We start from the raw sequence: 14,160 nt of genomic DNA on the forward strand, positions 1-14,160 counted from the left end.
CGTGACCAATGACTGGGAGGACCACCTGGCTGTCAAGGTGGGTGCTGGGCCATCCTGGCTTCCAGGGAGGGACAGAGGGTCCCTTTCTGGCCAGTACCCAGAGCCACCACGTGGTTGTGCCTCAGAGGGACTGAGGGCTCCAGAGTCACTTGGTGGTGCCCCAGCCCACACTGTGATCCCCGTGCAGTTGGAGTGGCTGTCCATGCCAGCCTAGAAGCACGACAGGAGTGTGTTTGGCCTCAGAGAAACATAACTTGCCCATCCAGGCCTGCTGGATGCCAGAGAGCCCTGGTATGTGGTGGGCAGTAGGGCTGAGGAGGGGCAAATGCAGGCTGCTTTGATGCTAGAGACTCTGCTGTGCCCCCAGTGCTGAGGAACAGCACTTCATCCTGACCACAGCAGGTCCAGCAGGAAGGGGAAGCACCAAATCCACTGGTTTTCCTTCCTGGCTCTGCAGCACTGTTCTGTGGAAGGGCAGTTGGAATTCTGGACCCTGCTCTTCATCCTACGCTGCGCTCCCTTTGACCTCTTTGAGAACAAGAAGAATAACATTAAGCTCTATGTGAGGCATGTCTTAATCATGGACAGCTGTGATGAGTTCATCCCTGAGTATTTAAGTAAGCCCCCACCTGCCCCAGCCTCCAGTGAGGAGCTGGAACCCCCACAGCCGGTGGTTTCACTCTCAGTATAAAGTGACTGCCTGAGACCCTAGCTGGTGTGGGTGCACAGCAGTCAGTGTCTTAGCACTTTTCCTCCTGTGATGAAGCTCAGAGCTCTTAACCTGACTCCTGTTTTCATTTCCCCTACTCAGACTTCATCTGGCACATTGTGGAATAAGAGGACCTGCCTCTAAACATCTCTCGTGAGGATTGTGCTCTGCTGGAACATCTCAAGGTGATCTGCAAAGCATTGTGAAGAAACTTTTGGAGCACTTCTCAGAGCTGGCAGAGGACAAAGAGAGCTATCAAAAACGTTTTTATGAAGACTTTTGCAAGAATCTGAAGGTGAGAGCTGTGTACCCTGCAGCTGGAGGAAGGAGGGACCCATGCCCTGTCTGCCTGAGGAGCAGGCTTGTCCTGTGCCATGTCTTCTCTATGTGGGTGTTAGGGTAGAAGGGTCTTGTGAGTGCCCTAAAGAGCTTTTCTGGGCAGCTGGCCCCTCTGGCTGCCATAGGCCCAGGACTCAAATTGTTAGGGGACAGGCAGAGATGGCTTTGCCTTGAGGATGGCCAAGTGCATGCAAGTCCCATCCTGGAGGCTTCATGCATCTCTTCTGCCCCCAGCTGGGCATCCATGAAGACTCAACCAACCAAAAGTACCTTTTGGAGCTGCTGCATTTACCACGCGTCCCAGTCAGGCAATGAGGTGACTTTGCTTTGAGTATGCATCCCATATGAAGGAGACCCGGAGGAGTGCTACATCACAGGTGAGCCAGAGCTGCTCCGTGCCCTAGCGAGATGGAGGTTACCTGCCTACCAGCCTCAACATAAAGCAAATTCTTCCCAATAGGTCCTGCTGCCTTCAGCAGGCTCCCCCTGCTGAATGACAGCCCATCCCTGGGGACTGGGGAAAGATCACCTAGGCCTAGAGCCCTGGCTGCAGCCAGTTTTATGCAAGGGGCTCTGAGAGACTGCTGCTGTTTGTTCTGCTGTAACCAGCTCTGGCATCTTGGTGGCACCTCATTTCTAGCTCCAGGGGAGACTAAGGAGCAGGTTGCCAACTCAGCCTTTGTGGAGTGTGTGTGTAAGCCTGGATTTGAGGTGGTGTATATGACTGAGCCCCTTGACAAGTACTCTGTGCAGCAGCTCAAGGAGTTTGATGGCAAGACCCTGGTATCAGTCACCAAGGAGGGGCTGGAGCTGCCTGAGGATGAGGAGTAGAAAAAGAAGATGGAAGAGAGCAAGGCCAAGTTTGAGACTCTCTGCAAACTCATGATGGAGATCCTGGACAAGAAGGTGCAGTGGTGCAGACAAGGGCCCCAGCTCAATGCGTGCCTCTCATCTCCTGCAGAGTAGCCTCTAAAGGAGACCAGAGGTCCCAGCATGTGCTGCACCATGTTCATCTAAGCTGTCAGGCTGCAGGTGAGGGTCACTGACCCAAATACATGCATTGATGGGAAGACTGTAAGTGTGGGAAACATGCAGTGGGTACTGAAGGTGCTGGCTGAGCTGTCCAAACTAGTTTGTACAGCAGCCTTAGGGCTGTTTGGAGGCTGTTTTCTGCTTGCTTTGTCTGGTCCCCAGGTGAACTTGGGGTATCATGTGTGCTGTAGCTGGGCCCAGTCCAGGGCACGTGTGGACCTTGCTCAGTTAACCTTTGGCTGCATTGGCAGGTAACTATCTCAAATTGGTTGGTCTCATCTCCCTGCTGCATCATCACCAGCACTTATGGTTGGATGGCCAATATGGAGCACATCATGGTTTGTCATGGCTACTGGGTGCTTAATAGCCCTGTTCCTCAGGCTGTGGGCAGGAGCCCGCCTGCCTTTGCTCTGGGAGAAGCTGTACCTCTGGGATCACTCGGAGGCCTCTCTCTCCCTCTCCTCGCCTCTCCCAGGCATGGATGAAGATGAGGTGACCGCAGCTGTCCCTGATGGAATCCCACCCTGCCAGGAGACTAAGATGCATCCTGCATGGAAGAGGTAGACTAAAATAGGAGGAAGCCCCTTCTGTCACCTGCTCCATATTATGTCTGCTTAGGAGGGTGTCTGCTCCCACCAGCTGCTACTGACTCCTTGGTGGTGTCTCTTTTTTTTTTTTATTTTATTTTTTTTATTTGGTTGGGGTTGTTTTCGGCAGGGGGCAGGAGAGCACAATTCCCTGTTTGTTGGTAGTGAGTGATTCAGGCAGCCTGAGGCCTGTCTGTTCTGTGTCTTTCTGCTGTGTAGTAACAGCTGATGGAGAGTGGAGGTGAGGAGCCATCAGCCTTCCCCTCTCTCCCGCCCATGGGGTCTCCCATGTTCCTGGTAGGCATCAAACACTGCCCTTGTTCCACTGGGGTGGGAAAGCCCTTCCTTTGAGCTGCTGCCTCCCTGAACACCCAGGATGGGATATTGTATTTCAGTTGGCTTGGTTACTTTTGTTTATTTTTCTGTTGTTTTGTCTACTGGAATTAAAATATCAAAGAATGTGGTTTACGCAGAGAGGTCTTTTGTGTTTCATGCCTACCATCCAGAGGAAGGAGTCTCAGCGTGTGCCTGAGTGTATTGGGCAGCTGGTCTCTCCTCTGCCCTGAGTGGTTTTCAGAGCGCTGCTTTAGCTTATCTCTACCCCTTCCTGCCCAGCCACCATGCAGTGGGTTGGAGAAACACATTATGTGCTGTGCAGGTGGGGTCATCTCCAGCTGGGCAGCAGTTCTCCACTCAGAGAGCTGCATGCCCCATGGCTTGGGAACAAACCTCTTCCATCTGCCATGTGTCAGCTGGCCAAGCTGTGCCAGGACATCTGATCCACGTGTCACTGTGGCAGGAGCCACCTGCCTGTTCCCTGGTAGTGCAGGGGGTGGAGTGACAGCTCATGACTGTATTATTGAGCGGCTTCTCTTCAGCTCTTAGGCCAAACTGCTCTTGCTCTGTGCTCTAGACTCTACCTTTCCTCTCACTTCCAGCCTGTCCTTGCTGGCCTTCTGCAGCACTGGAGCATTTTGCAGTATCTGGGCCACACCCTAGCTTTTGCCTGTGTCCCAGATGATGGAGAAGCCTGGGTCATCACCTCTGATTCACCTGCACTTTGCACCCCGCTCACACACTTCACTGGGGTTTGTCACCCTTGGCCACATTGGCCCTGGGGTTTGGCAAAGGAAAGGGACACCAAGTTGTCGTGTTGGCTCCTCGTCAGCAACTGCAGGCACAACACAATGTGGGCTTCAGCCAGCATCCATCTTCACCAGGGAGGGAGGAGGCAGAGCCTGATGGAGTCCCCTGTTGCTTACCCAGAGACTGTGGGGCACCATGCTGCAAGCCTGGCAGCTGTTTGGGTGCAGGCTGCTAGGGTAGTGCGGAAGCTGTGCTAGCAAATGCCTTCAGGGTGGTTTGCTTTCCCCAAGACAGGAGAAAAAATTGTTTAAAAGTAAGATTTCTTTTTGGATAGGAAAGTTTTGACATGTGAATCAGTAAATTCTTCTCTTTCACAGAATGTTAGGGATTGGAAGGGACCTCAAAAGATCATCTAGTCCAATCCCCCTGCTGGAGCAGGAACACCTAGGTGAGGCTACACAGGCAGGTTTTGAATGTCTCTAGAGAAGAAGACTCCACAACCCCCCTGGGCAGCCTGTTCCAGTGCTCTGGCACCCTGAGAAGTTTCTGCTCAAATTTAAGTGGAACTTCTTGTGTTCCAGTTTGAACCCATTACCCCTTGTCCTATCATTGGTTGTCACAGAGAAGAGCCTGGCTCCATCCTCGTGACATTCACCTGTTATATATTTGTAAACATTAATAAGACCTCCCCTCAGTCTCCTCCAAGCTAAAGAGACCCAGCTCCCTCAGCCTTTACTCATAAGGGAGATGCTCCACTCCCTTAATCGTCTTTGTTGCCCTGCACTGGACTTTCTCCAGCAGTTCCCTGTCCTTCTGGAACTGAGGAGCCCAGAACTGGACACAATATTCCAGATGCAGTCTCACCAGGGCAGAGGGGGAAGAACCTCTCTCGACCCACTAACCACCCTCCTTCTAATATACCCCAGGATGCCATTGACCTTCCTGGCCACAAGGGCACAGTGCTGGCTCGTGGTCATCTTGCTCTCTACCAGGACCCCCAGGTCCCTTTCTCCTACACAGCTTTCTAATAGGTCATTCCCCAACTTATACTGGAACCTGGGGTTGTTCCTACCCAGATGCAAGACTCTACACTTGCCCTTGTTATATTTCATTAAATTTTTTCCCACGCAACTCTCCAGCCTGTCCGGGTCTCGCTGGATGGCAGCACAATAACTTAGAATGCTTGTGTGCCTTGTTTTCCCACTATTTTTTCTTTAAATCTACATTTAAATTAGAAAAGGGATCCTATTCCCAACCTTTTTTTTTTTTTTTTTTTTGATCAAAGGAAAAAATAAATCCATTTTCAGTCTGTCAGCAGATGGTAGGGCCAGACATTTTGAGGCATTTGTAAGGGCAGGACCAAGGGCTGTGAAGCTGCACAGACACTTTCAAGAGCAAGGAAAGGAGCACAGGTAAAACTGCTGAGGAGCCAAGTGCTATGAAGTACTGCTATCCCTACTGTCTCAGCTAACTCAGCACTGTGATAAGCAGCTCCTGTCTCTGGTCTCCTCCTCTGTTTCTCCTGTAGCCCTCACCCCAGTCTCCCGCTTCTCTAGCTCTTACACCAAGGTCCTGTCTCTGACCCCAGATCACCTAGACCTACAAGCAAAATTTTTCACCAGGTCTCTCCTATGTGCTAGTAAGATGTACCATTCATACCCAAACCTCTCCTGGCTCTGGCGTGGGGCCAGTGGAGCTGGTGTGGGTGCAGATGCGCCCCATAAGGAATGGGTTCTTCCAGGGCCTTGCCTACAGCACTGCTGGCCCTGGCTGGCAGATGCTCAGCGGGCCTCTGCACTATCTCTAGGTAGCTCTACAGGCTGCAGCTATACCTGTTGGTGCTGCCCAAGCTGCACCGTGCAGGAAACCCAAGAGCTAAACGTGAACTGGGCTAACAGCTCCACTGGCATTAGCAGAGGTCCAAACCTGGCTGTGCTCCCCAGTCATGTGTGCAAGGAGCTTGTGTCAGGCCCTACAACAGAGGCACCAGTGTCTGGAAAGACAGACAGCCTTGCTGTCCCAGAGAGACTAGGGACACAGGAAGGGTTGGGAAGTCTCTCCTTTAAAACAAAACAAAACAAAAAAACAACCCCCCAAAAAAACAAATAAAAAACATTTAGCCCCATGGCACTATATGCAGCATATTTTTAATTTAATAAAATAAAAAGAGAAAAATGTTGCCTTTCAAAAGTACCAAAACCTGCTGGCTTGTCAGTCAGGTTGTGTTGAGGAGAAAAGGGTTAACCAGTAAAACCCAGGTTCCTGGGGAAGAGCAGCTTCCAGTGTTCCAACCCATCCCCTGCTGCCTGAGGAGCAGGTGCCTCCTTGCTCCATCCCCTGCTGCCTGGGGAGCAGGAACAAGGCACCCCACGTGGGCTCTGGCCCACCTCTCAGCCCTCCAGGCACAGTTGGGCTCTGACCGGCCTGAGAAAGCCGGGGCTGATGCGTCCAGCTGGCAGGAAGAGGGGTTATTTGTGCTTCTCTGAATGGCAACTACAAAGCCCAGAAACTGTGGCACTGAGACACCCCGAGGTGATGCTGGGGCTTCTGAGCAGCGCAGCCTTTGGCCTGTGACAGCAGCGGATGTAACCAAAAAGCAACCTAGAACAACTCAGTAAGCCTTGGGAACTGTACCGACCAGAATCCATCTCTGCATAAAAATCAGCCTGGGCAGAGGGAAGCGAAGAAAATAATCTTGGAGCAGGGGCAAGAAACAGCTAAAACCAAATTGGGATGTACCGGCTTTCACTGTAGCATGTCCTCCCAGAGCAGATTCCAGGCCTGGGGTAGGACAAGTTGGGAGTCCTTCCCGTAGCTGCGCTTGTCCTACCTGGAGCACCTCCTGGGAGGGGTGCTGAGAGCCTCACATGGAGGTGTTTCAAAAAGAAAACTAGTGTTTTGCTTGCCCTTTCCTCCTGCTGAGCTCTGTAGCAGTGACAGAAATGGAGGAGCATTAGCCAGAGGCAAGAGGGAGCCAGGGAGAAGAGCTCCCTCATTCATCAGCGACTTCAGAAAGAAGCCACAAGCCAGAGGTGGGGCAGGAGTACCAGCAGCCCCACGCTGGTCCTCCCTGAGGATGCAAGCCCCCCGGCCCATGCCTTGGCTGGAAGTCTTTGACCTATTAAGGCAAATGGAAAGGTTTGGAGCTGTGGTAGCCCAGAGTACTCCCTGGGCTTGTTCCAGCCCCTTCCCCAAGAAAAGCAGGTGGCAAAGTGTCACTGGTCCAGCCTATCCATATACCCCACCCTGCTCCTCAGCGGGTTCTGAGAAATCAAGCAAGTGCCCCCGAGCGGAGACAGGACAGTAGGCATGGCTTAGATGCCATGGCATCAGCTTCTTAGACCTTTTGTACAGGGGTCTCGCCTGGCGGGAGCTTCTTACTGCGCTTCTTCATACGGCTGCGGGCATAGACACGGAGGAAGAGGGCCATGAAGACAACGGCTACACCCAGCCCACCCACAACAGTGACAGCGTGCCCATAGATGAGGCAGGAAAGAAGGATGGCAAAGGCCTGTCGGAGTGTCATGATGATGGTGAAGACAGCCGCCCCAAACTGGTTGATGGTGTAGAAGATGAAGAGCTGGCCACAGGCAGAGCACACGGAGAGCAGCACGGCATGGGCCGTGAATTCCGAGTGGCGGGCCATGAAGCGTACCGACTCCAGCAAGGCACCCTGCTCCAAGAGCGAGCCCACCGTGAAAAGGCAGGAGAAGACGTTGACGCCAAACATCATCTGCACGGGAGACATCTTGTAGGTGAAAAGGGCATCCTGCCAGTTGGAGGTGAAGCTGTCAAAGATTATGTAGCCGGCCAGAAGGACTATGCCTGAGAAAGTGGTGACAGTGGACATGTGCTTGTTGGGACCGTTGGAGAGAAGGAACATACTGACCCCCACAGAGATGAGGGCAGCAGTCAGGTACTCCCAGTACTCATAACTCTTATGAGACACCAGTTTGCCCATCATCATCACTGGGATCACCTTGGAGGCCTTGGCCAGCACTTGGGTGGGGAAGCTGATGTACTTGAGTGCCTCATACTGGCACCAGCTGCTGAGGATGTTGGAGAGAGAGGCAAAGGAGTATTTGTACATAGGAGCCCCGTGGCGTGGCTGCTTAGTCAAGGCACAGTACAGACCAGCCACCGTGAAGGCCAGGATGCGGTTCATGAACACCAGGAACTGGGAGTCCTTGAACTTCTCACCAGGGTCCGTTTCGGTGGCACCATACGTTCTTGTCATCACACGCTCCTGGAGGACGCCCCACGTGAGGTAGGAGGCCTGTGAAGCAGGGGAACACAGGGAGAATCAGGACCTGCAACGGCAGCTGCAAGCAACCACGGGAAGAGCAGACTCCAGGAGATCTTTGCTTGCCCCAGCATTACCTCATCCCTTACACAGCAATGATTTTCTGAGACACTGGGAGATGGGGCACCCCCCACTCCACCCGTCTGAGGGAACCCAGTGCCCATGTGATTACAACCAGAAACAACCTGTCCCAAACAAAACCTGCTCCGTTTACAGCCTCTTCAAGGGGAGAGAAGCCCACAGAGCAAACATCCTGGTGTACAGTGAGCGCTTGTGCTTTAAACTGCACATTGAACCAGCCCGACAGGATCAAGGAACGTTACTGATGCACAGCTGAGGTTCTGGTGCCAGCTCCCTGCGGCAGCTCCTGGCAGTTTTCCCAGTGGCCTCTGCACTGGTTTTTACTTCCAGCTCCCTAGGCCCAGTTCTCCCATCCAAATCAATTATAGTATCAATCCCAGCGGAGGAAATTGTCCTGCAGGGATGATCACTGCTCTGGCTGTCACCTCCGCTATTTCTGGTGTAACAGTACCAAGCCCCTCACAGAACACAGACTTCCTCTCACCACACACCCCCTCCTCAGAAACTGAGGCACGAGAGATGGAAGAACTTGTTGGTGACCCACAGCAAGCCTGAATGGGCTGGGCTCATAGGCCAGCAACTGGATGCCTTCTTTTGGCTGCAGAATATATGGGTTTTTCTATCACAATACCCACATTTCTATTTTTAGTCCTCACAGACCCAAAAAGCTGCCCTTCCTAATGATGCTCAGGCCGTAGCTGAGACTCAGTGAAACTGAGATTAAAAATTCCTGTTTATTCTAGCTGAATGCACTATTTCTCTCTAATATTCAAATCCAATCCATCAAGCAAGACGTGTCAGCCCCAGAAGGTGACCTAGAGGAGAGCTTAGGTGTGTACACATACGCAGGCACGTCGCAAGAGCCAGAGGCCATGAATGCATTGCAAAGAGCAAGTTTTATTTTAGTTACCTCTCTACTGGGGGATCTCCGAAGCCACACCTGAGCTCCCAGGCAGAGGTGACACCAATGGGGACACAGGTGCTGGTCAGTTCAGCCCTGCTGGAAGATCACTGGGCCTGCTGAGCTTGCCTGTATTTCAAGGCCTCAGGCAGGCGCAGCCTCCCGCTCTTTCTCACAACAAAGCAGGAATCTCACACATAGGGATAAGGTGCCTAGAGTTTCTCACAGGCCTATGTTATCTAACACAGAGGTTCTACTCATCAAGCACACAAGTTCAGGAAAACAATTAGTGTGATGCATGTGCTTTTTCTACAGACAGGTGCAAGTCACTTGAGTGTGTTTACATTTAACTAATCTCCTCACCAAATCTTCCGCTATATCCCCATACACTGGGAGATAGGAGCGCTCTAACTATCTGCTGCTCTGACATGAATGCCAGAACAAAAGCAGCCCCAACAATCTGCTGAATCACAGAATTTTCCCTATTCATGGCTACAGAGTACTACAATCAGATGAACAGGAGGTCCCAACCCAGATGACACCACCTCCACAGCCCTTAGAGATGACACAGCAGGTGGACTACCCTGGCTGAGATGCTTTGTCTTAGCCTCCAACCCTGCCCTGATCAAGGACAGCACTGCACCCCTGGTCTTCAAGGAACTGATGGTCACAAACCTGCTGCCCACCTCCTCCTCCCAGAGTGGGATGGCCACACACACATGTACAGGGCCCCTTACCTGTAGACCAGCAGTACAGAAGAGCAGCTTGAAGACCTGCCGGGCTGTAGAAGACTCTGTGGGCTCCACTCGGGGTGGCAAGGAGCCATCCTCCTGGTGTACAGACTTCACCTCAGAGCCAAACACGCATGATTTGATGACAGGGAAGCAAATGCCTCGGCCTGAAGGGGGCAAGAGAACACAGAGACAGAATTAACCACAGCCTGGCCACAAGCTGCACCAGCTTGAGAGGTGAAGCCTCTCTCCTTACTAGCCTCCACATCTGCTGGTGTGGGGATCTCAGAGATACTTGTTTCAGAGTAGCACCTAGATGGCTCTGGGATGCAGCTCTGCGAGCAGCTCCCTCCTGGTCTGACAAAGCAGGACAGGGAAACAACCTGTCAGCGCTGAAGGGGCTGCAGAGAGCTCACAGGGAGGCAGGATGCGTAAGGGAAGTTCTTGCCCTTACCTGTCTCCAGGTAATTCCTTCTCTTGAAGTACTGGATGAGGAGGAATCCCGGCACCACAATACTCGCATAGCCAGCAGCATTAACAAAGAAGCGGAAAAGCCAGAAGTCCCCCCAGGAGTCCTGCAAGGCAGAGGGGATCTCTTCACCAGTAGCCATGGTAGGGAGGGAAGCCAGCACGAGGGGAAGGCAAAACCTGAGGAGAGACGAAGAGGCAGGGGGTAGGCAACCAGCACATGGCCAGCTCTGCTCCACAGGCCTGCGCCACCTAGGCTGCTCCCTGCTGGCAGGCAGCACCCAGGTCCCACAACAGCAAGGATGGCAGCATGTGCAGTAGGAAAAGCCGTCCGGAGTTCAAGAGCACACACTAGGTACTTATCTTTGCTTCTGTTAAGGGTGTTTGCTCTGGCTTAGGAACACATGGACTTAGAAACTTGGATTTCCAGGGCTGGAGAGAACACTGGAATACTATTGTAACCACCTGATTTTGACAACGCCCTTTGTCCAAATCCAAGAATCACCTTGTACCTCACCTTTTTAGATGAAACTTTAACACAGCTTCCGGGTGAAAAAAGAAAAGGTCATTGAATGGAAAAAGGGACTCCTACCTAGTAGCTCATGTTTCAAGCCTGTGGCCAGAGCGGCCTTCCTCCAAGAGCAAATGGTTCAGAGCCTCCCCCTGCAGCTGCACCAGCGAAATGGAGGAGACCAGGGGGGGCTCAGGCTGCCAGCCTCCCGCACCTCCACACACAGCGTGCCAAGGCATTCCCCACAGCTCAGTGGAAATTACCAGGGCTCACCCGCTTAGCAAGACACAGCCAGAGAACAAGGCTGGGAAGGAACTTTCCTGCCAACTGGCTGGTTGGGATTTTACCAGGACTATCTGAGAAGGTATAGCTGATATTCTTCAGCTGCGGCCCTAGGTGGTGACCTAGTCAGCGTTAAAACAGCCTTAATACTCCCTGGAGGAATTCTTCCCTCCACTGTCCTCCCCCTCTCACAAAGGCAAACCTGTGATATTCAGGGGCCATGCAAAGAACAAGAACACCAGGTGCACAATCGAAGGAGCAAGCTGGCAAGGACTGCCTACCCGCAAGGCCACCCGCATTCTCCCCTTGCACAGCAAGCTGTGGCTTCCTGCATCAGGGCAGGAGGTTTCCTTGGTCCATGCTCCATCCCTGCCTCAGTCTCTCCAGCAAAGAAAGCCTCCTGATTGCCTTGGGGGCCAGCTGAGCATGCTGTGGGGCTGTGTACATAAACACACACAAGAAGCAGCTCTGGTTCCTGTGATGGCAAGGGCCAGAGGCGTTAATCCCCCCTCTGACAAGAACAAATGAGTCAGAGGAATTTAGGTCCTGTGAGATATACCTGGCCCAAACATAATATAACTGTGACCTCTAGTAGACCTCGCATGAAACTGAGAGACATACAAACTTAGAGCTTTAAAGGCAAGAAAGTCCCCTGCCATTTCATGAACAACAAGCCCTCCCCACTAACCTCTTGTCCCCTTGGGAAAGGCCTGAGGGGCTTTTCTTATCTTCAGTTGCTGTGGCCAGGACCCCATAGTCCAACAACATGACTTAAGCCAAGAATGTGTTTCACCCTGAAATCTCCCTTGTGTGACTTAAAGGACCCAGAAATTCCCAGCCCAGGGAGAAGTGCAAACAGCTGGGGGTGGGTTTCTGTGTCTGCTTCCTATTCCCCCCTGCTCTCCCCCATAGAAAAGGCAGTTTGACATCTTCACCCCTGTCATCTCTCCTGCTGCAGGGGCATCACTGCAGGCTGTAGGGGTGCTGCAGGATGCAAGAACAGGCCCTGGTACAGGCATCTGGGGCTGACGCTGCCCACATGCAGCCCATACTATGTAACCCTGATTGATCGCAGCAGAGGCTGCAGAAAGGCCATTTGCTTTTGCAGAAGTCAGATATAAATGGCAGGGTCGGTTGCTACACTCACTGGCCACGTGTCCCTTCAACTTGACAGCAAGTGAAAGCCAGCCGGCTCCATTCAGCCAAACTGTGCCTGCTGTTACCCCCACCGCCCCGCTCAGCGCTGCCACGGGAGGAGAACCAGCTCTGCTCTCCCACAGCGGCCGTGAAGAGGAGGCTATGGAGGGACAATGGCTCTCTCTATGCCTGCGCTAGCAATTCCCAGGCCCCAAGAGCTGACTCAGTGCAGCAGGCCCTGCCCTCCCCGCCGAGGCTAGGAGGGAACAGGGACGCCAGTGTTACAGGTAGGAAAGGGGGGGCTGCGCAGGGCAAGTGGGCAGCATGCCGATGCATGAAAGGAGCCTTAGTGTGGTGCCTGCAGAACAGCCAGGGTGCCAAGGCAACAGACTCGAGGACTGTTCCCCTCGGCACAGGAGGGGCAGCTCCCAACCACACCGCTCCAGAGCCGGGCTGGGCCACAGGCTGTGATACAAAATTTGGCTCCTGGGCCAGAGGTCTGAAAAAAGATTCCTGCCTGCAGCCCTGCTACTCCCGAGCGCAACTCCAGCACCTTGAAGGGCGGAGGTCAAATGCAAGCCCAGAGCTTAGGCGTCCATGACCCCCTGCTAACAGCTCTGGATCTTAAGTCTCCCCGCAGCCAACTCAGAGCCGGGGCGCAGGGACAATCTGCCAGTGTCCCCCGGAGCCAGCCGCCGCCTCTGCTCCCAGCAGGAGCAGCCGGGCTCCCGGAGCCCCTGCCGACCGCAGGGACACCCCCCGCCGCGGGCAGGGCCTGGCGGGCCCGGGGGGCCCCGGGCTGGGAGAGGCGTGAGGGGAGCCCGCTTCCCGCCCCGGGGCTTTTCTTCCCCCGAGGCCAGGGCGCCAGCGGCCCCTGTCCAGGGACCGGCCCCGCGGGCGCAGACACGGGGAGGAGTAGCGCCCGGCTGGCTGCGGGCTGAGCGGGGACCCGGGGCCGCCGCCCCGCTCGGCGGCCACGTCCGCAGGAAGCGGGCCAGCAGCGCGGCGGCCCTCCCCACCCCTGTCGAGCAGGACAGCTGCCGCCCGACCCGCCCTCCGCGCCCACCCCGGCCCCGCTACCCACCTGCGGCCCGGCCCCGGCCGGCTCCCCTCGGCTCCGCTCCCCGCGGCGGCGGCGGCGGAACCCCCGCCCGGCGGCCTGGCTACGGCGCCCCACAGCGCCCCCTGCCGCTCCGGAGGTGCCACGGCTGCGCTGAGGCCCCGCCGGGCACACGCGTGGCTGGGCGGCCGCGGGGTGGGGGGGGAGGGGCGGGGTGTCCTCCCGGCACCTCCTACCGCAGGAACGGGCCAGTGTCGCTTCCGGAGCAGAACATACCGAGTGAGGGAGGGGCAGCCACCGGGCCGAGGGGGAGCCGGTTCCAGGCCGAGCACCAGGCGTGGATTCTGAGCTCGGGAGCCGGGCCCAGCCCTTGCCGCCCCCACCGCCTCGGGCCCAGACGCGCCGAAGCCGCGCTTGCTGTCCAGCTCCAGACGCGCCTGACACAGCGAAAAAAACCTGCTTGCAGTGCAGCTGCCCTTGACGCACCGGCCCTGGCCTCCCCCCGGCCGTGCACCGGGGCCCGGGGCCCCCTCCCGGGCACACCCCGCGGCTGCGGCGGGCGCTGCCCCGGCCCTGTGCTCGGCATCCCCACCCCGGCCCCAGGCAAGGCTGCAGGGCCGGCTGCAGCCACCAGGTGGCCACCCAGTAATACTTTACAAGACACTAATTGAAAAAAAGACATTTTTATTTAAAAATAATATTAAAAAAAAGGAACGCAGCTCACTTGCCTCTGCCTTTTTCCTCCCTTCACGCCCAGCTGCAGCCCTGGCCCCGCCGCGCCGCTCTGCCCTGCAGCACCCATTGCTCCAGCTCTGGGCCACCCAGGGTGCCCCACGGCCCCTGAGAAGGTGGCACTGGAGCAGCCCCACGGGGCACCCGCTCCTCGCAGGTGCTGGCTGGGGCCCACGAGCAGAATATGGCTTGTTTGCAGCA

General features: G+C 55.0%; 1 protein-coding gene across 3 annotated transcripts; it reads right to left on the minus strand.

Annotated features, from left to right (window-relative positions):
• Window positions 1-5,878: 5,878 nt before the first annotated feature.
• SLC35B2 (solute carrier family 35 member B2) lies at window positions 5,879-13,733 on the minus strand. Of its 3 annotated transcripts, none has more exons than XM_065058124.1 (4): window positions 13,504-13,733; window positions 10,224-10,417; window positions 9,776-9,936; window positions 5,879-8,029 (listed from the first exon to the last, which is right to left on the minus strand). In XM_065058124.1, exons 2-4 carry the CDS (start codon window positions 10,378-10,380, stop codon window positions 7,091-7,093), a joined length of 1,257 nt encoding a protein of 418 aa, XP_064914196.1. In that variant the 5' UTR covers window positions 10,381-10,417; window positions 13,504-13,733; the 3' UTR covers window positions 5,879-7,090. The 3 variants fall into 3 exon arrangements, with proteins under 3 accessions (XP_064914196.1, XP_064914194.1, XP_064914197.1); XM_065058122.1 differs by lacking the exon at window positions 13,504-13,733 and adding an exon at window positions 13,252-13,384; XM_065058125.1 differs by lacking the exon at window positions 13,504-13,733 and adding an exon at window positions 13,252-13,314 and having other exon boundaries at window positions 10,224-10,344.
• Between the last annotated feature and the right edge of the window lie 427 nt (window positions 13,734-14,160).

Source organism: Columba livia, chromosome 3, assembly GCF_036013475.1.
Source record: "Columba livia isolate bColLiv1 breed racing homer chromosome 3, bColLiv1.pat.W.v2, whole genome shotgun sequence".
Taxonomy (NCBI): Eukaryota; Metazoa; Chordata; class Aves; order Columbiformes; family Columbidae; genus Columba; species Columba livia.